Source organism: Lissotriton vulgaris, chromosome 5 (genome assembly GCF_964263255.1).
Source record: "Lissotriton vulgaris chromosome 5, aLisVul1.2, whole genome shotgun sequence".
Lineage (NCBI taxonomy): Eukaryota > Metazoa > Chordata > Amphibia > Caudata > Salamandridae > Lissotriton > Lissotriton vulgaris.
The window spans coordinates 1,248,951,466-1,248,976,182 of record NC_141693.1 but is presented as its reverse complement, the minus strand read 5'-3'; the positions used below and the strand labels follow the sequence as shown (position 1 = coordinate 1,248,976,182).

The 24,717-nt window shown below is 44.6% G+C and overlaps 1 protein-coding gene across 1 annotated transcript in view; it reads right to left on the bottom strand.

The window, feature by feature from the left end:
- Positions 1-24,717, bottom strand: part of DRAM2 (DNA damage regulated autophagy modulator 2) — a 253,651-nt gene that overhangs the window by 37,900 nt on the left and 191,034 nt on the right. The window contains exon 5 of the mRNA XM_086923092.1: positions 14,187-14,269. Coding sequence (XP_086779218.1) covers positions 14,187-14,269 — 83 coding nt within the window. The remainder of the gene's footprint in view (positions 1-14,186; positions 14,270-24,717) is intronic.

Below are 24,717 nucleotides of genomic sequence, written 5' to 3'. Positions count from 1 at the left end.
AGAGGAATCTGGACTTAAATGAACAGGTGTTAAGGGAAACAAGCTCACCGCTCCATAAAAAGCAGGCAGAGATCAAGGGATGGAGTTACAGCCGGCCTTGATGGGTAAATACACAAAAGGCGAGCTGCAAATAGAATAGCTTCTGTTAATGGATAACCAGGAGCAGGCGCGCAGGAGTTTGAGAACCACGCTGATTTGGAGTTAAGTAGAAAAAAATCTGGCACACGATTATTGAGAGGGAAGTCGAAGGTGATATTAATTAAGGGCTTGACATGCATTGCATAACATTTTCAAACCTGTAGAAATCAATAAACACGGGGTACATCTTTGTCAGAATAACAAGGTGAATAAATCAAGATGAAACAAAAACAAATTGCCAGGTTTTATCTCTTACCAACCAAACTGAAGAAAATTGCGCTAACTGTTGTGTTCTGTGATTGTGGCCCTGGTTGACCACCTTGGTTACAGTTGGCCTTGGTGCGCGTGGGCTGGAGCGCGCAAGGGCAGGCACACACGCTGTCACAGTCGGAAGTGACGTCCCCGAGCGGGCGTCCTCCTTTTATTTAACCCCGCAGGCCACGCCTAGCCCGCGGATGTGTGGATGCGTGTGTGCGTGCGACCACTAGACCGCTGGGGATATTACATCCCTATCCAACTATATATAATTTTTTCTCTGCAAATCAAACATAACAGTCCCGGATCAACAACACTAGTAAAGAAAGCCTGGGTATTTGCGTGTCCCTTGGTGACGGCATCAGGGTCTCAGCAAACAGGCGTAGTCTCTCAGTCTCTGGCTTGGTGGCGGATTGGGCCTGAAGTTGTATCGCTGCGAGCTGGCCCTTCCGCTCTCGGCGTCTCGGCAAGGGCTACTGGCCGTGACGGATGGTGTCGGAGGAGCTGACACGTTCTCCGGTTCCTCTGACTGTCTTTGCATCAGCGCATCGTCTTCTTGGGCTATCGTCACACTCGAGTCGTGGCTCCTTCCTTCTAGCTCAGAGCATTGGCTGTCTCCCAACGACACAGCCTTGAACAGGAGGCATTTCTTGACACTTATTCCTCTCCCTTCTGTGCCTTGATCATGGTGCCTCTCATGGATGTGACCGTCCAGGTACCCGGTCCATAACGAGTTCGAAATTTCCCCCCAGGACGTCGGTTCCGTAGGATCACCCGGGTCTCTGGGGTCATTCTTCTAGGGCTGGCTTTCCTGCGACGCCTGGCTCGCTGGTTTCCTTGCTGCCTCCATTCCTGGGCCTCATCCGTGTCGGCTGGGGGTGGTGTTCACCCCAGAGCATTGGGGAGAAGGTCTCTTCGTGGCCCCTGAAACATGAAGATCCAAGGACTTCTCTGGGTTGTGCAATGGGGGGTGCCCCTGTATTCACGCAGGAACTCATGTAGCCTCTGCTCTGGATCGGCCTGTTCCACTAAGGCTATACGGAACACTTTGTTCAGGGTCCGCATAAATCTTTCAACGTCCCCGTTAGCCTGGGGCCATTGGGGTGTGATGCGGCGGTGTTGAATTCCCCTTTGTCGGAGAAACGTGGCAAATTCAGCTCCTTGGAACGGGGGCCCATTGTCACTTCGTACTTCCAGCGGATATCCAAACATAGAGAACATCTTCTCCAGTGCTGGCCCCACGTGCGTAAATGCAGTAGAAGCTACTTTGTCCACTAGTGGGTACTTCGAGTAGGAATCGATGACTACCAGCGTGTGTCCCTCTCCAGGAAAGCTTCAAAAGTCTATGCTCACCTTGGTCCAGGGAGATGTGCAGGCTTCTTCAGTGATCACAGGCAGGGGTCTTTCAGGGTCGCTCGTCAGCTGACAGGCCATGCACCTCCGCACATGCTCCTCCACCATGCTCTCTAGCTCCGGGAACCACACTTTTTCCCGCATGCGCGCCTTCATCTTTGTAGTGTCTTGATGTCCACCATGGGCAAGTTGCACAGTCCTGCCTCTCAGGCTCTGGGGAATGACCAAACGAGACCCCCTTAGCAACACTCCGTCTTCAGTAGCGCTAGGTCGTGTCTGACTCTCCACATTTTCGTGAGGGACTCTCTGGCTTCTGCCGGCCAGGAGTTGGAGGGGCGGAGGTACTCAGCCCACAAACCTTCTTGAACCGCCTTCAGAGACCTAAGGTAGATAGGGTCAGTGACGGCCGCTTCTTTAACATCTTCTAGTGTCATGCTTTGTGGGCAGGATGTGAGTGCCACCCACTGGGCATATTCTTCACACTCGCCGTCCACCGACTCTGGCTCGGGTAGCGATGGATGGCGGGAAAGAAAGTCCACAGGGTTTTTTGCTCCCGGTCAGTATACAACTTCCATCTCATATGGTTAGAGCTGGATTACCCATCATTCTATTCGGGGTGGCGGATGTGGAGCAGTTCCCTTGAAGAGAGACACTAGGGGTTGGTGGTCGGTGACCATGACAAATGGATGTCCTCGCAAATATAGGTGGAAGTGGCCACAAGCCCAATTGATAGCTAAAGCCTCTCTTTCAATCTGGGCATACCTGGTCTCCATTGGGGTGAGGGCTTTGCTGGCGGATGCTAGCGCTGTCCATTGGCCAGGTTCGTGTTCCTGGGTCAGCACCGCGCCGAGGCCTACCGGGCTGGCGTCAACTAGAACCTCCGTGCGCTTCGTGGGGTCAAATAGGATAGGGTGGCTTTTTCCAGGAGAGCATCCTTGATCCCCTGAAATGCTTCGTCTTCTTTCGGACCCCACTGCCAGACAGTATCCGCCTTGGTCAGCGCCCATAGTGGTTCACTCCAGGTGGCTAGGCCCGGTATAAATCGGCCACAGTAAGAGCCATCCCAAGAAAACTCCTTATTTCTGTTGGGGATTTTGGCGCTAGGGCATCCTTGATTGCCTTGGACTATCTCGGGTCTACCTGGATCCCTTCCTGATTGAAGACGTAGCCGAAGAATTCTATGGAGGGCTGGAAAAACTGACACTTTTCCTTGTGAAGTGTTGCTCCATGGGCACTCAGTCTCTTCAGGACGTCCCGGAGATGTTTGTGATGGTCCGAGGCTGTGGCGGAGTGGATCAGAATGTCATTGCTGACATTGATTACCCCCGGCAGCCTGGACAGAAGCTCTCTAACGGTGTTTTGGAACACCTCTGCCGCCGAGGAGATACCAAAGCTCAACCTCTTGTATCGTCGTAATCCAAGGTGGGTGCTGAACGTGGTGATAAAACGACTCTCCTCCGCCAATGGTAGCTGGTGGTATCCTGCGTTCAGATCAATTTTCGAAAACCACTTTGACCCGTTTACGTCCGCAATAATGTCGTCCATGGTAGGGGTCAAGTGTCTCTCCCTCCGGATTGCGGTGTTTGGCAGTCGCATATCAATGCACAACCGGATCTCTCCCGGCTGTTTTGGTTTTTCCACAATAACCATTGGGGAGACTCACGGAGAGGTTCCAGTGACCTTTTCAATGACGCCTAGACCTTCCAGCTTCTCATGTTCTCTCTCCACCAGTGGCCGTAAGTGGAACGGAATCCGGCGGTGTCGTAGGGCGATGGGAGTGACTGATTTATCGATGTGCAATTTGATTGGTTCACATTTTATGCAGCCCAGGCCCGTGAAGAGTTCAGGGAATCGTCCCAGTAGCTCGTCCACCTGGTGTGCTCTGATGCGATTGGCGAACGCTATTAACTTTAGGTCTTCTGCCGTGTGGCTGCTTAGCAGAGTGTCGGCCTCTCTGTCGATTATGTGGATCGTCGCCATCACCTCCAATTCATCAGCCTTGATGGGTACTGTGATTTTGCCTTTGAGGAGTAGTGGTGTATCGGTTCCATATGCGAATATTCTCGTTTTGGACGGTAGCACCTGGGGGCGCGGGCGTAGTTTCCTGAAGTGTTGCAAGCCCATGACATTCACAGTGGCCCCCGTATCGATTACCGCCTTAACTTTGTTTCCTGCCATCTGTACAACACACATCGGCTGCGGCCTTCGCCGCTGCTTGAGTTCCCGCGCAAAAGAGACAATGTATGCCTCTTCATCCTCGGAATCCGAATCTTCGTCCATCGTGGGTAGGTATTTCTCTGTTTTCGGTGGTGGTGGATCAGTTACCGACAACTGCCGAATTGCCTTGGTAGGTGTGTGTGATTTTCTGAAGGTCCTTGAGGTGTTTCGCCTTCGACACACTGTTGCGAAATGATTTGGAATCCCACAATTTGAACAGGTTTTTCCCTGAGCTGGCCTTCTTTGGCCGCGTGGGGCTCGTGTCCGCAATACCCACACCGTGTTCTGGACTGGTCTTTCCGGTGTTCCTTTTGAGGTGGTCCACGTGGCTGGGTCCTCACCGCGTCTGCACGTTCACTCTTAATGGCCTCTGTTTTACCTTGGGGTTTGTTGCGGGCTTGTTCCATTGCGGTGGCTCTGACGTTCGAGAGGTCATGTGATCTAGCCAAGATTAGGATGTCCTCAAGTGAGATCCCTGGCTTGCGTAGTATCGATCCTCTTAGTGCCTTGTCTTGGCACCCTTGAATGATTTATCTGCGTATGGCCTTCGGTTGATCCTTATCAGTACAGGAGCTTGCTAGCTCCCTTACGCGAGCATAAAAACAGTCCATGGTCTCGCCTTCCCTCTGACGTGCCTGTCCCAGTTTGAAGACTTCAAAGTCTAGGTTCAGCTGTGGGTCAAAATGACCGTTGAGCGCATTTACAGCAGCGTCATAATCATCAGCCGCCCCAGTGTTGGGCAGGTGTTTGAAAAGTCTGAAGATCTCATCCCCTGCATAATGTAGTAGTAGGGACCTTTTTACTGCTTTGTCCGTCTCCCTCGTGACCACAAAATAGTTTTCCAGTCTCTCAAGCCATATTTTCCAACATGGGGACGCCGTAGACGGATCCTCCATTTCGCTGAACGGTGGTAGGACCCCAGAAGCGGCATGTTGGAATGGAATGTTAACGTGGCTGCTGGCGCGTCTTCATCTGCCATGGTGTGGTTTTGTTGGGATGATCACCCCTTCTTCCCCCGTACTGCAGGCTTGTTGGGATGGTGTGGGTCGTCGCCAAGCGTTCCCTCCTTCACCTTGACCACGTGGCAGCGGGGCGGCCTACTTCAGCTCCGTCGAGCTTTGCCACGGGCATCTGGGTGTGTAGCGTTGCCGGAAGCCTTCCCCGAGGCAGGAAATCGCCCACACTCCCTTCTGGGCGCAGCTGTGGACACCAGGAGACGTCTGCAGCGTCTCACGCGAGATGCGTGAGCTTTAGTAGGGCTCCATGCGTACCCGCGACTCACGCGAGATGCGTGAGGTATGGCAACTGGTCGCACTGCCGGTCCGGTGTCACTTCCCGACACGCCGGATCTTGGGGGCAGCCACTGGGACCTCCAGCGACACCACAGAGTAGCGGCAGGGGCGGCCAGGCGAAGAGTCAGGCCGGGCAGGGGCCACAGGCAGGCACGCGGTAGGGCCGCGTGAGAGAGCAGGGTGCTCCGCTTCGGTCTCTGGAGCACGGGCGAGGGTTGGGTCCCCTCCCTTCGTCGCCAATGTTGTGTTTTGTGATTGTGGCCCTGGTTGACCACCTTAGTTACAGATGGCCTTGGTGCGCGTGGGCTGGAGCGCGCATGGGCAGCGAACAGATTGCAGGCACACACGCTGTCACAGTCGGAAGTGACGTCCCCGAGCGGGTGTCCTCCTTTTATTTAACCCCGCAGGCCACGCCTGGCCCGCGGATGTGTGGATGCGTGTGTGCGTGCGACCACTAGACCGCTGGGGATATTACACTAACCACTATTTCTATTGGTGCTCTCACTCTTTCACTTTCAATGTGATGAACATTTTAAGCTTTTAAAGTTACAAGTCTCTCATGAACAGGGCCCGATTACTGAAAAATACTTAAGTACATGCACAGACTTACATCTTCGCCTGAGTGTATCGTTTGCTGTTTTTTTAAAATATCCCCGCAGTGCGCCTGGAAAGCTGCACCAAGCCCTGGTTTCCAGGCGTACTGGGAAAGTGATAAGGCATCTCTCATCAGTACTGTCTCCTATCTTCCACGGGCTCTAATTCCCCTCATGGAGGAAGCCCTTAAAATCAGGCAGTGATTTGATCCCCTTCCTTCATGGAATGGGAGCTGTCCATTCGGTTTGATCGAGTACATTTCTGACCAATTCTATAGTGGAAAGTGGTTTGATCGGAGTTTGTGAATTGCCAAATGTACTTTTGTGGGCGTTCACAAACTTGAACCTTGTAACACCCAATCCCAACCCCCTGCATAGGATTTATCACTGCAGATTTCTACGCACTCATGGAAGAAAAATCTGCAATAGTAAATCCATGTACAACTGACAGGAATCATTTTGGGAATTCTTGGCAGGCATACATGAGGGTACTTCCTACCATAATTATGCGTTTATGTCAGGAAAAACCTTAGTTAACCGGGCCTTCTATATGTATATCTCCAATCACCAACAGCCATTGCTACACTCAGATAAAACAGTGTACAGTGTTGAGCTAGACCTCACCAAGGGGTTTTGTGGAAATCCTGATTTTCCGAACCAGGATTAAAAGTTATGCAAGAAGACCACACTCCTGAGTTGGGTTCCTGGCAAAAATGTTGCCACGAAAAACCTGGCAGTGTGCAAAGGGAAAAGTTACAAGAATGAGGCAAAATTAGTATGCAAACACTGTAGGTAACTGCTCATTAGTAACACTTAAACTCTGAATACTGCAGGTATTTCTCTCTGAGGATACAGATTTCTGCAGTAATGATTTCGAATCTGTTTTCACTGAGAAACTTTTCATAAGACCTAAAACTAGTTGCGTATGAAATTCGCATCATTTGCTTTCATGTCATTAAATGAAATGTCAGGAATATTACAGGAAGTTATGTGTAATTACAAAAACAAATCCATAATTTAGCTTTATATTTTAGGGAAAAATGCATCTGCAAGGATGGATTTAAGGTTTAAAATCTAGCACAAAAAACGCAAGTGCTTTAAGGCACAGATGCTCATGTTCTGCCCTTTTGTGTTGTTCACACAAGTTCATAATAACATTTTATGGTGAATGGTGTAGAAATACAGCTCTTGGTGAATTTCAGGAACTTTGCGTGACAAGCGCTATGTCTAATTTGTGAAATTACAAAAATGATTTCAGAGTCATTTAACTTTCATCCATGTCTACCTAACACCTGCTAACCAACAAACCACCAGAAGGAAAATGCTACTTACCAGTATGCATCTGTTCTTGCATGTAGAGCTGCAGATTCTCACACTATGCATAGATCGCCATCTGTGGTGGGGCCGGATGTTTGCAGTTTGTTATTGTCCTGGGACAAGTCTTTGGAAGTCACGAGATAGGTGACTCCTCCTATGGAAAATAGTGTGCAAGGGCATCGACTCCATCTTCAGATTGTTTTTTCGCCAAGAAGGGAAATGATGGAGTTTTGTGGGAACAGAAAGAGATGTCCATGTATGTTATATCTAATTAAGATAAAACTGAAACAGATAAAGGTAGCCGGGGAGGTGGGTGGGGGGGGGGGGGGTGAATCTGCAGCTCTACATGCCAAGAACAGATGCATACTGGTAAGTAGCATTTTCCTTTCGAGGCATATGAGCTGCAGATCACACACTATGCATATATTGCATAGCAGTACTGTGCCTTTAGCGGCGACCACCGGTATCTGTTGCAGTAGTCTGAAATGGTGTTTTGAGTACAGCCTGGCCCACAGCAGCTTGTTATTTTGCTTACACATCTACACAATAGTGTTTTGTGAATGTGTGTGGTGTAGACCATGTAGCGCTTTGCATGTAAGGGAATGTTCCCTAAAAAAGCCTTGGAAGCCCCTATTTTGCGAGTGGAATGAGCTATAGGGAGAACAGAGAGTGTACGCTTTGCTTTGTGATAGCAAACTTGTATACATTTGATGATCCACCTTGCAATTCCAGACTTTGATATGGGATTGCCTTTATGTGGTGGTGAGAAGGAAACAAAAAGTTGTTTTGGTTTACGAAAAGGTTTTGTCCTGTCAATATAGTTTTTACGTCTATTGTATGAAGAGCGCTTTCTGCTACTGTTTGTGGTTGCGAAAAGAATACTGGCAACTCTACTGATTGGTTGAGATGGGAGGGAGTAATAACTTTGGAAGGAATTTAGGACTTGTTCAAAGAACCACTTTGTTATGATGGAGTTGTAGAAATGGTTCTTGAATAGTTATTGCCTGTAACTCACTGCCTCTTTTGAGAGATGTGATAGCAATAAGGAAGGCGACTTTCCATGTAAGAAATTGTAACTCACATTTATGCAGAGGTTCAAACGGAGGACTCATTAGCCTAGTGAGGACGATGTTTAGATTCCACACTGGAGAGGGTGGTACTCTTGGCGGAATTATTCTTTTGAGGCCTTCCATAATGCTTTAATGGCAGGTACCCTGAATAATGATAGATGTTGTCTATTTTGCAGATAGGCTGCTATGGCAGCAAGATGTAATCTGATTGATGTGTATGCCAGGTTACATCTATGAAGATGTAGTAGGTAACATATGATATTTTGAATAGACACATTTAGAGGATTGATTGTGTTGTTGGTACAGTATAATACACATATTTTCCACTTGGCTGCATAACAGGCTCTAGTGGTGGGCTGCCTAGCTTCTTTGATTACATTCATACAATCAGGTGGAAGATTGAGATAGCCAAATTCTAGGACTTCAGGAGCCAGATCGCTAGGTTGAGCTGTGCTGGATCTGGGTGTCTGTTCTCTCTATGGTTCTGTGTTAACAGTTGTGGGGAGAGATGTAGTTTTTGGTGTGGGACTCCTGATAGTTCCAGCAAGGTTGTGTACCAGGTTGTCTGACCCATGTTGGAGAAACTAGGATGAGTGTTAGTGATTGTTATTGTAGCTTGCATACCACTAGTGGAATGAGCCATATCGCATTGCCTTTGGACAATGGGTGTGGATATCTGGCGGTGAAGCTTGGGCATTTTTTGTTTAAATGTGTGGTGAAGATATCTATCTCTGGATGCCACCACATTTGGAAAAACAGTTGGAAGACTTGTGGGTGGAGTTCCCACTCGTGAATCTGTTGTGTCTGCCGACTTTATAGATCTGCCATCTGATTCTGCATCCCTGGAAGATGTTGTGCTAAAAGGAATATGTTTTGAGGAATTGCCCATCTCCATATGCTCTGTGCTAGTTGAGAGAGCTGCAGAGAGTGCGTCCCCCCTTGTTTTAGTAAATAATACATTGCTGTTATGTTGTCCGTGCAGACTAAGATAGCTTTGTTTGATACGTGTTTCTGGAATGCTTTTAATGCCAGAAATATATCTAGTAGCTCCAAATGATTGATGTGGAGTAGCTTTTATTGTGGTGTCCACCTGCCCTGTATGATGTGATGTAGTAAATGAGCTCCCCAGCCAGCGAGAGATGCGTCTGCTGTTAACACGATTTGTGGAACCGGCTCTAGGAACAGTTGCCCTTTGGAAAGGTTTTGGGTGTTCCACCACTGCAGAGAGCGATGTGTGCGGCCGTCCACCAACACCAGATCTGTTAACTGACCTTGAGCTTGGTTCTACTGACGTGCTGAGCATTCCTGTAAGGGTGTCATCTGGAGTCTTGCATGAGGTACTATGAATATGCAAGAGGCCATCAACCCTATGAGTTGCATGACCACTCAAGCTGGTACTGAGTGTTGTGGTTGGAACTTTGTTATCAGGGCTTGCATACTTGCTATCCTAGCTGAATTGGGGCAGGCAAGGCCTTTTGAGGTGTCTATTGTGGCACCTAGATATTGTTGGATGAGGGATGGTTGGAGGTGAGACTTTGGGTGATTTATTGTAAACCCTAAGTTGTGCAGCAGTTGGATTGTGGTGTGTGTGAGACTTACACACTGAGTATGTGACTTGGCTTTTATGAGCCAGTCATCCAAGTATGGCAAGACATGAATCTGTTGTCTTCTTAAGTGGGCTGCTACCACTGCTAGACATTTTGTGAATACTCTGGGTGCTGTGGTAACTCCGAATGGGAGAACTTTGAATTGATAGTGCTGACCATCCACTAAAAAAACGAAGATATTTCCTGTGAGCAGGGTGAATGGGAATAGGGAAGTAGGCGTCCTTGAGATCTAAAGTGGCAAGAAAATCACCTTGTTTGAGTAAGGGAAGGACCTATTGAAGAGTGACCATGTGAAAATGGTCTGATTGTATGTATAGGTTTAATGGTCTGAGATGGGCCTCAGGGTTCCATCCTGCTTTGGGATCAGAAAGTACAGGGAGTAAAGCCCTGTGTTTTGATGGTGAGGGGAAACTGGTTATATTGCATGTTTGTACAGTAGGGAAAGCACCTCTTGTTTTAGAAGCGTTAAATGTTCTGTTGACATTGGACGCTGTTTGGGTGGTATGTTGGGGGGAGTGGCAGTGAGCTCTAGGCAATAACCAGACTGGATCATTTGTCTCACCTACCCGTCTGTGGTGATATTGTTCCAGACAGGTAGGAACTGGGTTAATTGTCCCCCGACTGGAGTACTGGAGTAGGATAGTCAGGGGGAGTGAGGGGAAGTCACTGTTTTGAGGTGGTGGCAGTACGAGTATTGGTAGTCTTGCCTCTACCTGTGCTGTTATTGCCTCTGTAGCCTCCTCTGTAATAACCTCTGGTAGAGGAGGTCTGTTTGGGACTTTTATATTTAGTGTAGGAGTTATCGGTGTTAAAGCCTCTAAAGGCGCCCCTATAGGAGGAGTGACAAAAGGAACTTCTGGGAGCTTGAGATTGCAAGGTTCCCATTGATTTAGCGGTATCCGTGTCTTTTTTAATCTTTTCTAAAGATGAATCCACTGTAGACCCAAATACGTGTTCAAACGGTTGGTTTAATATGGTTCTATGAACCTCTGGTTTAAACCTGGATATCCTTAGCGAGGCATGTCTGCGTAACAGGATACTGGCGTTAATGGCTCGGGGGGGCTGTATCTGCGGCATCTAGAGCATATCTAATGGAGGTATTAGTTACTAGTTTACCTTCCTGTATGAGATCATGGGCTTTTGTCTTATATTGATCTGGAAGGTGTTGTAGTAGGGTCTCTAGTTCATCATAGTGCGCCCTATCATACCTAGCTAGTACAGTTTGTGTGTTATCAATCCTCCATATGTTGGCTGCTTGTGACGCTGTTCTTTTGGCAGATGCGTCCAAGAGTTTTGGCTCTTTGTCAGGTGGTGGAGCATCACCTGAGGTTTGAGAGTTGGCCCTTTTCCTGGCGTTGGAAACAACTAAGGAATCTAAGGGAAGCTGTCCCTTAATGTATGCAGGGCCAGTTGGGGCAGCCTGTACTTTTTCTCTATCCTAGGGTTAATGACTCTAGCCCTTACGGTGTTTTTAAAGACTTCAAGAGCGTGTTTAATGACCCCTTTTAACATTGGTAGAATAAAGGTCGACCTTTGAGATGTTACAAAAGTGTCCATGAGGAAGTGTTCTTCTATGGGGTCTGTATGTAAATGTACCCTATGGTATTGTGCAGCCCTGTGTTTCAGCTGAGTGAAACCTAAAATGTCCTCTGGAGGGGATGGTCTAGATGGGTAGACATCCTCTTGTGGTACATTAGGAACATCTGGTGTGCCATAATGGTCCCATGGGTGATTTGGGATATAAGGATGACTAGGTTCCCCAAGAGGTTCATCATCATCCCCTTGATCATCAGGGGTACCTTCATCATCTGTAGGTAGAGGAGATTGTGAGGGTACTGGAGATGGGATAGGAAAAATGTATGGTGAAGGAGGAGGAGGAGGAGGCGGTGGAGGAGGAGGAGAAGAAATCCTTAAACGGGAAGTAGCAATGTCTTTTTTCTTTGAAGCAATTTTAGGTGGTGTAAGATTGTCCATTTTCCTTTTGTTGGACGGACTAATCCTGAGATGACCTGTTTCTGGGTCTATTTCCATAGTTTTTTGACTGGGATCAGGTAGAAACAGCTCCTCCTCTGAAAGATCGTGTTTCGGTGTCGATTTTCTCGAGTCCGAATGCTTGTGTGGCACTGTTTTTGGAGTTGTTTTATGCTGCTTTGGTTTGGAATACAGAGCTTTGTTAGGTTCCGAAGGTTTAGTTGGAGTCTTTGGAACTGGTTGTTTGGTCGGCTCTGATGATTTTTTCGTATCCGAGGTGGGGGTGCCAGCTGGTTTTCAAACTGGTTGTTTTTTGGGTTCCGACGATGTTTTGGGATACGAAGGCTCAATAGTGGTTTTTGGAACCGGTGTCTTTGTTGGTTCCGAGGATTTATTCGGATCCAAAGGTTTCGGTGCTGAATGCGCCGGTGTGGAACCAGGCTTCGGCGCGGACGAAGACAATGGTTTTGGTTTCTCTTTTGCCGATGCAGAGGATGAGGTTTTGGAACCGACGGTAGGCTGGCTCGATCCCGAGTGGCCTGAAGGCTTATATGTAGACTTTTCTGCCGGGCCGGAAGGCGAGCGTGGGAAGTTTTATCCCGGTGTGCACCTAGGCCCGAAGGTGAAGGTGTTACCGAAGCCTTTAAATGGATGGATAGGGGGGAGGGATCGACGTCAGTACTTAGGAACCGTTGCCCCGGAGTGATGTCTTCGGCATCGGATTTTTCAGCTTCGCTGAAGGGGCCTTCTTCCATCCGCTCCTGCTCCGGCACATTGATGCCTTCTTGGAAGATGTCGTCTGGTATGGATGTTGACGATCGAGCCATGCTTCTTCGAGCTCGTTGATCTCTGATAGTTTTCTTGGAGCAGAAAAAGGAGCAAGCCGGACAGTCTTTGGCCTCGTGCTCAGGTGAAAGGCAGTGGTTACACTCCTCATGAAGATCTGCGTGTGGAAACTTGAAACCACATTGAGGACACTTTTTGAATGGAGTTCTTCCCATGAGCCAAAAGGCCTGTGGCGCAGATAGGTCCGAAGGCCTGCTTCAACGACTGGAACTGAAGTAGAAGCTTGTACAGATGCGCGTCGAAAGGGAAACGCGATCAAAAACAATACCGAAGAGAGGGTAACGATTGCACGTCGAAAGTTAAATTGGTAACGATTCCGAACTGGAACACGTCAAACACATCCGAGCCCGATGGCGGAAAAAAACAATCTGAAGATGGAGTTGATGCTCATGCGCCCTATTGTCCAAAGAAGGAGTCACCTATCTTGTGACTTCCAAAGCCTTGTCCCAGGACAATAACAAACTGCAAACATCTGGGCCCAACACCAGATGGCGAGCTATGCATAGTGTGTGATCTGCAGCTCATATGCCTCGAACATATGATTACATGTAACACATGCTGAACTTTAGAAAGCTCCTCACTTCTTTACTATGAATGGTTTGCATGTTGTTGTATGCCAGACTGAAAAGCAGACCGGAAGCAGAGAACGGCCCGGGACCAGGGTTCAAATCCCGACGCAGCAGGGTCGTGGACCAGGGTCAGCGGACTCGATAATTCTCACCTCGGTGCCTACTCTAACCAGGGATCACACTCGGCAACTCTGGGCATTAGCTTGCCTCATCTCTACAACGGCCCCCCACATTCGCCGGGGATGCCTGGCTTCACCTTGGAGATACCCAGTAGGGACCATCTCACAGGGATAGCCAGGACGGGTTCCCCAGCGGTCTACAGCGCCACGACGCCTCAGGGCAGCAGTGCGCTTTACAAGACCACATACATTACCAATTCTGAGGCTTTACTGCCCTCTTGGAAGGTCATAATTTAGGAAAACATTTTCATTGCACGATGATGTAGCATGTGGCCTTCATGATAAACTTGCTGGTAATTGTGTGGAAGGAAATAAATGTTGTTTCGGGTTACCAGAGATATTTTTGCATCAGCAATATTACAAACATTTCCAGAAATCAATGACAGGTGAGCCAGTAATACCGAACATCTCCCATTCATTTTTAAAAATGACTATTGCCTCCGCCAGCCATAAACTACCGGGGACTTTTAAAATAATAACACGGCGTTTGCACCGGTTATATCTCAAACCTGCAAAAGAAATGTCAAATATGTGAGGCAGAGGACGGTGGTATCCTTTCTGACATATTTTACTCAGTATCAGGACAGCGGCTGAACAGTCATTAAACAATAAAACCTGGGCAAACAGTGTGCAAACGTCACTGCAGGCAGTTCAAAGAGGCGCTGTCACTTAAAGACACCACTGAGCAGGAAGTGAACACTTATTTTGTAAAGTTGTGCAATTAACAGACGATAGTGAGGCTTTTTTCAGTTGTCTGGTCGCTTTACCAACCAGCTTACCTTTTCATGAATGTCCCAGTGCAGCTTCTTAGCGAGGTCAGCTCCGTGCAAGTCGGCACTCAAAATCACTGAGGATATAAACACTGACAAACTGAGTTAAGGAATGTAAGGTATTAAGTGCAGGTGAATTGCGAGATAACTGGAACATCAGTCTGGCATTTAGCTGCTTGTTGTCACTGTATCCTTTCTGTGTCCTATGAGGGCACGTCCAGGCAGTGGTGTACAAAAGGAAAGGAAGTGCATTAAGTGTATAAAAACTCCGGTATTCTGGAGGGATAACAAGTTTGCGTTTCTGTATACAAAGCAGCATTGACACAGCATTTGGAATATCTTGGATGGGTTCAGTCCTCATGTTTCTCTTTTACTAAGCCCTTCAGTCATGACTGACTAATGCCTTGCAAGGAGTGTTTGTGTAACGTTGGTGCCATTGAAAGACCTGCACACAAAGATGGTCTCTTTACATAGACTTTGTGTACCATGACTTTGTGTGCTGTCACAATACAGGCGAATGCTATTCTCCTAGTTTCTTTATCTCCTTTTCTATGTTTGCTAGTAGCCAACACTATTCTACATCTGCAATATAGAACTACAAGTTCCTCAATTCTGTGTATCTGTATGAGCAGCTCTGTATTGATGATAAACCAAAGAGCACTGAGTCAAGAATACCACATTAGAAGGGCCTGATGTAGCCACTGAAGTCATTGGCACTAGTCCTCATAGCACTGGATATATTAAGGCCTTGGAGTGACTGGGTGGCCTGAGGCTAGACGCCTGAAGGAGATAGTGGTAGATATCTAGAACCTTTGAGATCTGGACAATCTCAAAAGGCTATTCATCAGCAATGATTATGCTTGGATCAGAGAGTTTGTGGAAAGGAGCAGTAAAGTGTAGGGTGGACTGATGCGGAACACAGCAAAAGGTAACCACATCACACTAGATCTACTTGACACTCCAATGCTAGTAATTTGCAGCCTATTCTAGATAGTGGAATACTTCTTGATCCAAGTATGGCGCTGCGATCACAAGCAATTATGGTCAGTGTCCACTTAGTACCATTTTATTATTTCTATAGTCTTAGTCTACATCTATGGGCAGTGACTGAAAACACTCATTATTGCTCAGCCTAGTCGGATCCGTTACGGCCTAGCTGGACTTCCAAACAGTGATCTTTTTTTAGCTACCATGCTCTTATCTATTTCTAATACTAAGCGGTCCAGGCCAGAAGTCTTGGCAACAGAGCAGGAGCTTGCCAAGGCAACGTAATCCCATCACCTAACGTTTTGGTGGTCGTGCTTATAACCCAGTCAACAATAAAAGCAAGAAAAAAAGGTTGACAATGGGTGTTCTATGGCTGGAAATAACCAACGCTGTAAAAAATGGATTCTAGTGTCTTTCTGGTATCCCAGCTCATCCATAATCCATTAATAAAACAGGGTAATGAAAATGAGTTCAAAGGACCAGCCGGGTGTCAGACTGGTGTCCCTTCTTTTCAGGTACTTTAAAGAACAAAGGTCCTAAGTGTGAACTGAATGAACAAAATGATTTATAGACTAGAGTCAGTACTATAAATTTAATCCCTGTGCCCAGCTGGGCAAAGAATATTTATTAGATCAATAACCCCTCCCCCCCATATGCCATTTGGGTCAGTGCTTCCTTTGCTAGTAACATCAGGGAGGAAGGTTTGCCATGGTCGTCAAAGAAACAATGCAAGAAGCAAGCTTCCAGTGCTCATGTTTATGCCCGGAGGCCTCTAGTGGTGCAAGATCTTCTTTTGTGCTCCTTTACTCCTGGTCAGCTTGACCTCAGGCATTTGTGGCTTCTCGTCCGGGCTCTTATTTGAGTCAGTTCTTTCCAAAGGTCAGTCACAGTTTGGTCTTGGTCTCTTGTTCTCGAAGTGCAAGGACAGCTTTAATGATAACAGCCAACCTCCTCTTCTTACAGCAAGGCACAGCAACCTCAGCCATTCAACAGGTGATCAGGCTTGTTCATAACCTGCAAGGCAGGGAATACCTCACATGTAGGTATGCCTTTGTCTTGTTTGGTTATCAGGTTTCAGCCAAACATGGCTTAAGAAACAGAGGGAAACATTGAGCTCAGTTTCAGAGTCAGGTTTCAAACAGGACTCAGAGTCCTTAAGAAGAGTGCTGCTGCAGGCCTTCTGTATGCTTTGAGACCATGCATGGGTACCCAAACACCCCATGCCACTAAGCTTTGCTCAGCCTTTGCTGCTGTATATGGTGACAAGTGCTGGTAATGCTGGGTGCAAAATGATAATCTCTTACTGCCGTATACCGTCACGGGTGAAAAGAAGCATTCTACAAATCTATTGATTGATTCATTGATTGATTCAATGCACCCAGCATCTCCTGACTGTGAAAGATTCTTTGGGGTGTCAGTCCTTATCTGGAAGACGGCCTGTGAACTACAACCTGCAAGATGAAGCTGCGCCTTGAGTACTGCTGCCTGTGAACGCTTACGTTCTGTCCTGTTCTGACAAGTACTAGTCAAATTAGAGCCTGCTGTGCTGGATATGTCTGATCAGCCAAGCACACCCAAGTAGCAGCCCTTCTGCCCCTCCTCCAGCTGACAGAGCGGGGGATTCACGACACCGCTGCTTACACGTACAGAAAATGTCTATGCATCAGAATATTTGTTGTAACCATATGAAGTGTAGAGATCTAGATCCAGATTGTATTTGGATTCGAGTTGATACAACCTTCTGACCCTAACCCCTACTCTTGGAATGAATAGTAAGGCATCCATTTCTAAACAATTCTGTAGTGAGTCATTCTCTTTATTTGTCATAAAAATTATTGCTTTGCTAAAAAGGTTTAGCACCATCTCCAAATCGTACCTTTGTGTGTTTTTTTAATCAAAATACAAAGCAATAATCTACAGGAGACCACTACTTGACCTGCTGCTTGTGGGTAATAAACTTAAATCTGACGCGAAGACAAGCGTACTTTAGACTGCTACTGTATTTCAGGCTGTCCGCGAAGCCATGTCATGCAACCTTTACTTTATACTGCTGGATGGACTCCCTGCATTGCACTTTTGTTAATACCACAGTGTCCAGAAGAGGTGTAGATGTATGTTTTAGAAGGTGACCCTACTGCATACAATGTCCTTAATTTAAGTTTCATCCATCTTTCAGTAACTAGTGTGCTAGCAACTATAAAAGATTGTCAATCCTCTTGTGCCCGGGTCCCTACAGAACTTCAACAGATTTAATTTAAAAAGATCCAGAGGTATTTGTTAAGCCCGGTTTCAGCACCATTGTATACCAACATTTAACCTACGGTGCCATATCAACACTGTGGACAAGTTCAGTATTTCAGTCTATATATAATTTTAGACCCACTGGGAATCCCTATAGTTATTGACTGACAGCACTCTTAGATGCCAGATGCTTACTTCACGGGCTTGAGGCCTCATCCCAAGGAAAGCAGTTCATAAATTTCACTCAAACAGGGTTGTAAAGGAAGGATTCTATGATTGGTACTATTATGGCTCTCAAACAGGTAGTTATCAAAAACAGTCAGACAAAGACCAACCAGACAGGGCAAATCTGTTCTTACATACTCACTAAAGTATCTAGCTTATCCTAAAACCATCAAACAGGCATAGCCTGTCTCCCAATATCTGAACAGGAAACAGCTTCAAAGTAGCCTGCATGCTGGCACTCTTCTGTTCATACATGGCAGCTCTTCCCAGCATGGCGAGACTGGTGGAGTGCCATCCAGTGAAAATAGTTAAGGTTACAATCAGCAGACTGACGTATGCAGAAGAGCTAGTGCTGTTACCGGCCTATAATAGTGAAAGTCTGATATCCGTCAATGTGATCAAAACTAATGTTGTGGCCCTAACCCAAACCAAAATTAAACATATCTTGTTTGTTTAAGGAATCAGTTTGGCAGGTAAAAGAATGCAACTTTTTGAATAACCTTCCAGACATCTGATTAAACTAGAGGCAGGGTTTCAGTAATCTGTAGCAAAGATGCCTATGTGTAGTCAGAGGCTTGAAAAGATTTATGCTCTCCTAATGTTGGATAGCCATTTGTGAAGCTTAACTGCATGCAGCATGAGACAGATCCAGTCCTGTTGTTAGGAACAGTGGTGTTTCTTGGCCAATTGATTAGACACCCGAAAACATTATTTTGGCTGTGGCATTATGTGACATGGTTGAGTCTGACAGCAGCATAAATATTAACCCAAGGACCTGAGTAGGTCTGATTCCATTTAATGAGTAATTGACCAATTTTTCTTATGATTATTGATCTAATAGGCTTTAGTTTAGTTGCAGGTGGCATGTCATGTTTTTCCACAAATTTTTAAAGCCAGCCAATATAGTCCTGACCCCTTGATATACCTCCATAAAAATGGTTGTCAAGAGATTTTCCATTTTTGATTTGTGCTTTTGTAATATTAGAGAAGTAATTTAGAATGGGTAGACATTGCTAAGTTGGGCAGAATTGTTTTGGGCAATATTTTTTAAATTGGTGGATGTTGTGCAGTGATGATATAATATTTCAGTAACCATGAGACCTACATACTTCATTTTGGTGTCAAAACATAGATTTGGGGGGTCAAGTAATCTTAACGAGACATAAAATAACCCCTCAGGGCAACCCTTCCAATAATGTGTTTTAGGCCAATATTGCTAATTTATTTAAAAAAAAATGTTTCAGGTTTTCTGTTGATTCTAATTTTCAAAAATGAGTGAGGAAGGTGGTAGCAGAGGATGGTTACCTCCGGATAGAGTGTTGCTAACTACAAAATCTGAGGACTCTTTCAACAAAGAAAAATGTGTCATATGTCAAACTAATCCAAAAGGAAAGCCAACATCAACTACTGCTGGGCAGAAGAGAGTTTGAGATGCTGCAGAAATACGGCAAGAAGAAGTTCACAAAAGATTGAAACTGATGGGTGAAGAGGATCAAATATATTAGTATTGTAACAACACATGCTACTAGTCGTATATGATGGAAAAAAGCCTGGACAAAATTTGTCAAAAAAGTAGCAGAAACTAGTGAATCACATCAAGAATCTGAGTCTTCTGAGAAAGCGCCAGCAATCAAACATAATGCCCATCCACTTAGAAAGTTTTATGACTACCCCTTGCGCACATCCAAAAACTAATTTGAAAGCAGAGGATCTTGAATGTGTTATCTGTGGTTTAGAAGGCTGAAAAGGCCACAGCACTCCAGAGTAATTAAAAGTAATCGATCGGTAGATGCAGGTAATCAGAGTAGGGGATATCGAGATGTTCACCTCCTGACCATGAGACACTGAAACTCAAATCATTACGAAAGATCGTAGGCAGTGTAAGATAGGAATCCCGAACCCCCCAGACGCTTCAACACGCGTTGTTGAAGTTTAGTTCAAAGTCAATAATCACAAGTATCCACTTTGAGAAGGTTTATTTTGAACCAATCTTCAGAATATTACTTCATATGCTGAATGGTTTGAAAAAATATGTATAATCCATGAGAATGGTATCAGAAGTAAACTTCCAACAAGGTATATTCGTGCAAATCAGTCATAAATGCATCCCCTATGCATTTCGAGCGATGCTCTACGTCAGGGGAAATGTCTACAAGGAAATCAAAGGTAACAGAAGATATAACGCGAGGCAGGAGCAAAGAAAATCTAAAATACACATTCAAAATGTTATCAGCGATGGTGAACATGGACCAAAGTGCAGTGAATCTTAACGAGACTGTCAGCCAGAGAAAGCCAGTGTTAAAACAGAAAAAACATACTTCTACCAGTGAAAAATAGAAGAGCAACGTAAGTTCAAAAAAAGGTTCCGTTAACTCTTTTAAAAAGCAAATTAAGTTTTAAAAACACTTGAGTGCTAGCTACAGGTTCAAACTCCGGGAGATGAGAGAAATAATGATCAACATTGATGAAACTGTATTGATCCATAATAATTAAATTAAGATTTTTCTGATGAGAACGTATGACCGAAGTTTTTGTCAGTCTAACATAAAAGATGAGCCACTTATGGTGCTCAGCTGATTTGACTCCTGAAGTTCTTGCTGCCAAAGTAAAATCAGCAGGAATCATTTTAAGAAACGTCATGAAAGATTTAGATTTTGAACGTAATCACAAATGTTGCTATGCCCCAGAACTTTGCAAACATGGGAATTAACAAGAATGCCTTATGTGGTCTCACCATTTTTTCCACCACAGTTGAATATCAGCAAACCAAAACTGTTACAAACTAAGGTTCTTGAGATTGGAACAGAAACTGACAACATTTATGAATGCTTTGAAGATATAAGCGAAAAAGTGGAAGACAATCACATGAACCGACAGGCTTATGCTGTGCAAAATGTACTGTCTTTTCCAAATCATGTTTTATGAATACATCACTGCAAAAAGAGAACTCCGCTACTTAAGATGACTGCCAACACAATCTATGACAAGTGCAAAAGTAGAGAGCTAATCATTTCAGTGAATAGGATTGGTGTATCAACTGTTTATAATGACAGTACAGAGAAGGAACTTGTTAGCAGCTCATGCTATAAAATCTTGTGAATCCGACTACACACAACTTCCAAGTCACTTTGCCAGGAAATGATTAAAAATTGCTGCTCTTGATAAATTTGATTTTGAAGACAGCTCTTCTTTGTCTGGAACATCCAGCACACATGATACTGCCAATGTGCTTTTTCAAGACTGTACAAATGAAGTAGCTGCTGGAAAACAAACTGTGTCAGCTGCTGGCATAAACAAAAGAGCCTGCAAACTTATAAGCTAACTGCCTTGCCAACATGTGCAAAACCACTGCAAGTCATCAACACAGCCCAGTCTACCGGAATAGTTTCAAAGTGACTGAAGGACATGGATCTCTACACGATGCTGAGACCCGCATAGCTGATTTAACTGAATTTATCATATTGCTTATTCGGTGGGGACTGAAGAATGAAAAAAAGCCAGTTCCTCAGAAGGCTGGAATTCATGCTCTGATCTCCTAGAATACCGTCCTTCTGAAGAAGTTTGGGTTTTTACCAGTAATACCACCTCCAGTCACAAACTATACAACAGTATACACAGCTCTAAAAAAATTTAAAATGTGCGTGCTCAATTTGAAGACCAGCCGTTCCTGCCTATTTTCTGCGATGGAGGTGTTTTATGTATTGTAGCACTTTTATGAGCAATCCAGTAGAATTTGATGATCTTCTTCCACTGATGGGCGTGGGGGACATGAAAAAAGTTGTTTTGCGATGTACAGAAAGTTATCTCAGTGGAGGTGTCCAAGAAAATGCACTTATTGAGGCTCAATTCTATGGAAGCAAAACTGGTCAGTCAGTACTGAGCGGAAGTCATTATGTTCATTCGTTACAAGGTATGCTCGTCATATCTGAGACTACAGAAACACTGCGTTGGAATGCTTTCTGGAACAAGAATGACAAATTAGGTTTTGCATATCTCATCTCAGAACTGAACAAGGCACAGGGTGCACTTCATTCAAAAGATATAATGCAAAGGCAGGCAAAGTTCAATACACTCAGTTCAAAATCAGAAATCCTGAAAAACAAGTTTGTAGAGTTTGTCAAAAGAATGGGAAGAAACATCAAAACTTTGCAAGAACTGGATAAATGTTTTACACATGATAGTTCTATGGAAAAACGTTGTACATGCTGATCAGGAAGGCGATTGGGAGCTGCACTTGAAGATTGGGGAGGCACTGATTAATGTGTTTCGCAAATTCGATTGCATAAACTACCTGAGATATGGGTCCTGGTATTTGGAAAGAGTGAAGAAACTTATAGGTGGAAAAACAATACCTCTACAGAAAATTCATGCAACTACATTTTGTGGTGAAAGACAGATGGAAGATTCAATGATGTGGCTCCAGATATGAAACTAGAACAGACAATCCAGAGATCTCAGAAAAGCTCCAAGAAATTGTGGGTTAGACACGTAAAAGTGAATATGTTGCTCAATAGCAGCTAGTTTACCATGAAGTCCTTTCTATTTGCAATGTTTTCAGAAAGATGACAAATTCAAAATTAATGGACCATCCTGAAACTGATCCCCAGCACAAACTTGTGGGAAAGAGAGGGGAATGTTTTAATACACATGTTTGCAACCTTCTTCATTTCATTCAGCAGCAAGAAAACCCCATTCGAATGACTGAGTCTGTGTGACTTCACAACTTTCTGACCAAACAATATGTGGTTAAAGATATAATGACAAGTCTACTAGATGTCCTGGAACATGGATCAAACCTATACACAGAACTGAATCAGAAGAGATTTGTATTGAACGTGAAAAAGCTGTCTGACATAATCACTAAAGCTAAACTTTCATGCTTAAATTGTGAAAGTAAGAGTTTTGAATAGCTAGCCAATACAAAACAGGTTTCAAAATAACAACTTTCACAAGCACATACAGAGATGGATGTAGCAAATGAAAGGGGTGAATTTATGAAGGACATTCTGTCGCATGATCTTCTTCCAACAAACGTATTATTTGAAGGAGATGCTACAACCAGACCAGTGAAGCACAAACTCATACAAGAACTTGAAAAAAACATTGAAGAATTTCAATTCGGAAAGGTATCCTCATTGAAAAATGCAGTTGTTGTGGACTATATGTCACAATTGCAAATGGTCAGGATTTCATCCATGCAAACCTTTGCAGAGGTTGTTTAGACAGTTCTATAGATATCAAAGTCTTGTGAAGTTTCAAAAAGGATTGGCTGAGACAGAAAAAGAATGTGACTTTAAAGACGTTGAAAAATACCTTGTGCGAGTGTGGAAAATTCGTTCTGACTGTCACACTTTTAAAAAAAAATTATTGAGCAGAGCAACAAAGGCAATACATGACATATACACAGACATATTAAACTTTGTTTGTGCTAAAATCATTAACTTCATCATTTCCAGCTAGCAAACAATGGTACAGTAAAACTATCTCTATTTACTTATGACAAACACGGCAATCAGAAACATTTCTATAATACCAAAGTGCTAAAGTGCAAGAAAAAAAGTTCAAGTGCTAGTGCAAAACATGTACAACAATCATAATCTTAAAGATTAAAAAAGTGCTTAACAGCATACATTTCTAAATCCTCCAGACCCAATAGACCATCAATACAATTCTAGATTCCGAATAGTATTATCCCTCTATTGGGTTTCCCACCTTACTTAAAAACTTCCAGTTCTTTTCAAATTTACGGAAAGCTCCCACCCGATTTGTGTATGCTGCTTCGAAAGCCCGCATCCTTTTCATTTTATTCAGCCATTGTCATAAGTGGGAACTTCCCTAGACCTCAAATTTTGTAAGATTAGAGAATGGACCACTGAACAAGTAATAGTAAGAAAATTTGCTTCTGCTTCCATTAAGAAAGTTCTATTTTTGCACACACCAAACAGTGAGCCTTCAGCCTCTGTCGATAGCCTCTTTTAAAATGCCCGATTTAGAGCCAAAAGAATTGCCTCCCAAAAAAGCTCTAATCTTGGACACAAAAATAAACTGTGGATCCAATCCCCTTCTTCATCAGCCTGACACCGAAAACACCTACCTTCGGCATCCGAATATCTTTTCTTTGGTGCACTCGGGGTGAGGTAGGCCAACCATCGGGATAGAAAAGCCATCCTTTGGTAGTTGGCTGCTCTCAGAGACTTACTTCCCCAAAGGCACAGGGTTTCCGGGGATGGAAAAAGTACATTTTGTTTCACGTGCCAACTTTTCCATATGGTTCTCAATTAATGGAAGTTGGCCTTGATTTCTCAATTAATAATACCAATTCCCTACCCCACTTAATTTGGCCCCAAAGAGAGCTATCACCAGTTTATTCAGGGTGTCAAAAATTCCTTTCATACTTTTAACAAAATAAATAATTTGCAGGTATTCAAAAAAGGTGGGCCTCCTCTGGTTCCCATCCCTCAATGCCACCTCCTGCCAAGAGATCATCCTATTCTGTATTGAAAAGTATCTTAGCGCCCCCCAAGTCCGCAACCTTCCCAATGCTTCAAGTGACCTGCTTAAATTTGGAGGCCGAGGCTCTTACATTCTTGTAGCTTTATGTACTGAGATCCAGTAGAGCCCGTTATTTTTAAAAAAGCCTGGAGTCTGAAAGGGTAATCCTTAAGTGTCTTGTATCGAATTCTTTTCTGCAATTTGGAGGTTTTTCGAAACATTAAGAGAGCTGGTTTCCTGTACCATTTTTCAACAAAAAATGTATCTCTACCACCCGTTGATCCCATTAAACCTGCCAATAGGTCAAAGAAAGCAGCATCATAATACATTTTTAGAAGGGGTAACGTCAAACCTCCTTGCTCAATCGTTAATTAAAGTGATGAAAGTTTCACCCTTGGGGTTTTCTTTCCCCAAACAAACTGTCTAATTAGGGTTTCCATTTCCTTGAAAAAACATGTCTTAATTTTAATAGGCGCGTTAATAAATAACAAAATAAGTAAAGGCAATACAGCCATCTTAATAAAGGAAGCCCTACCCACTAAGGTTAAGGGAAGTAACAACCACTGATCTAAAAGTCTCCTTATTCTTTCCAACA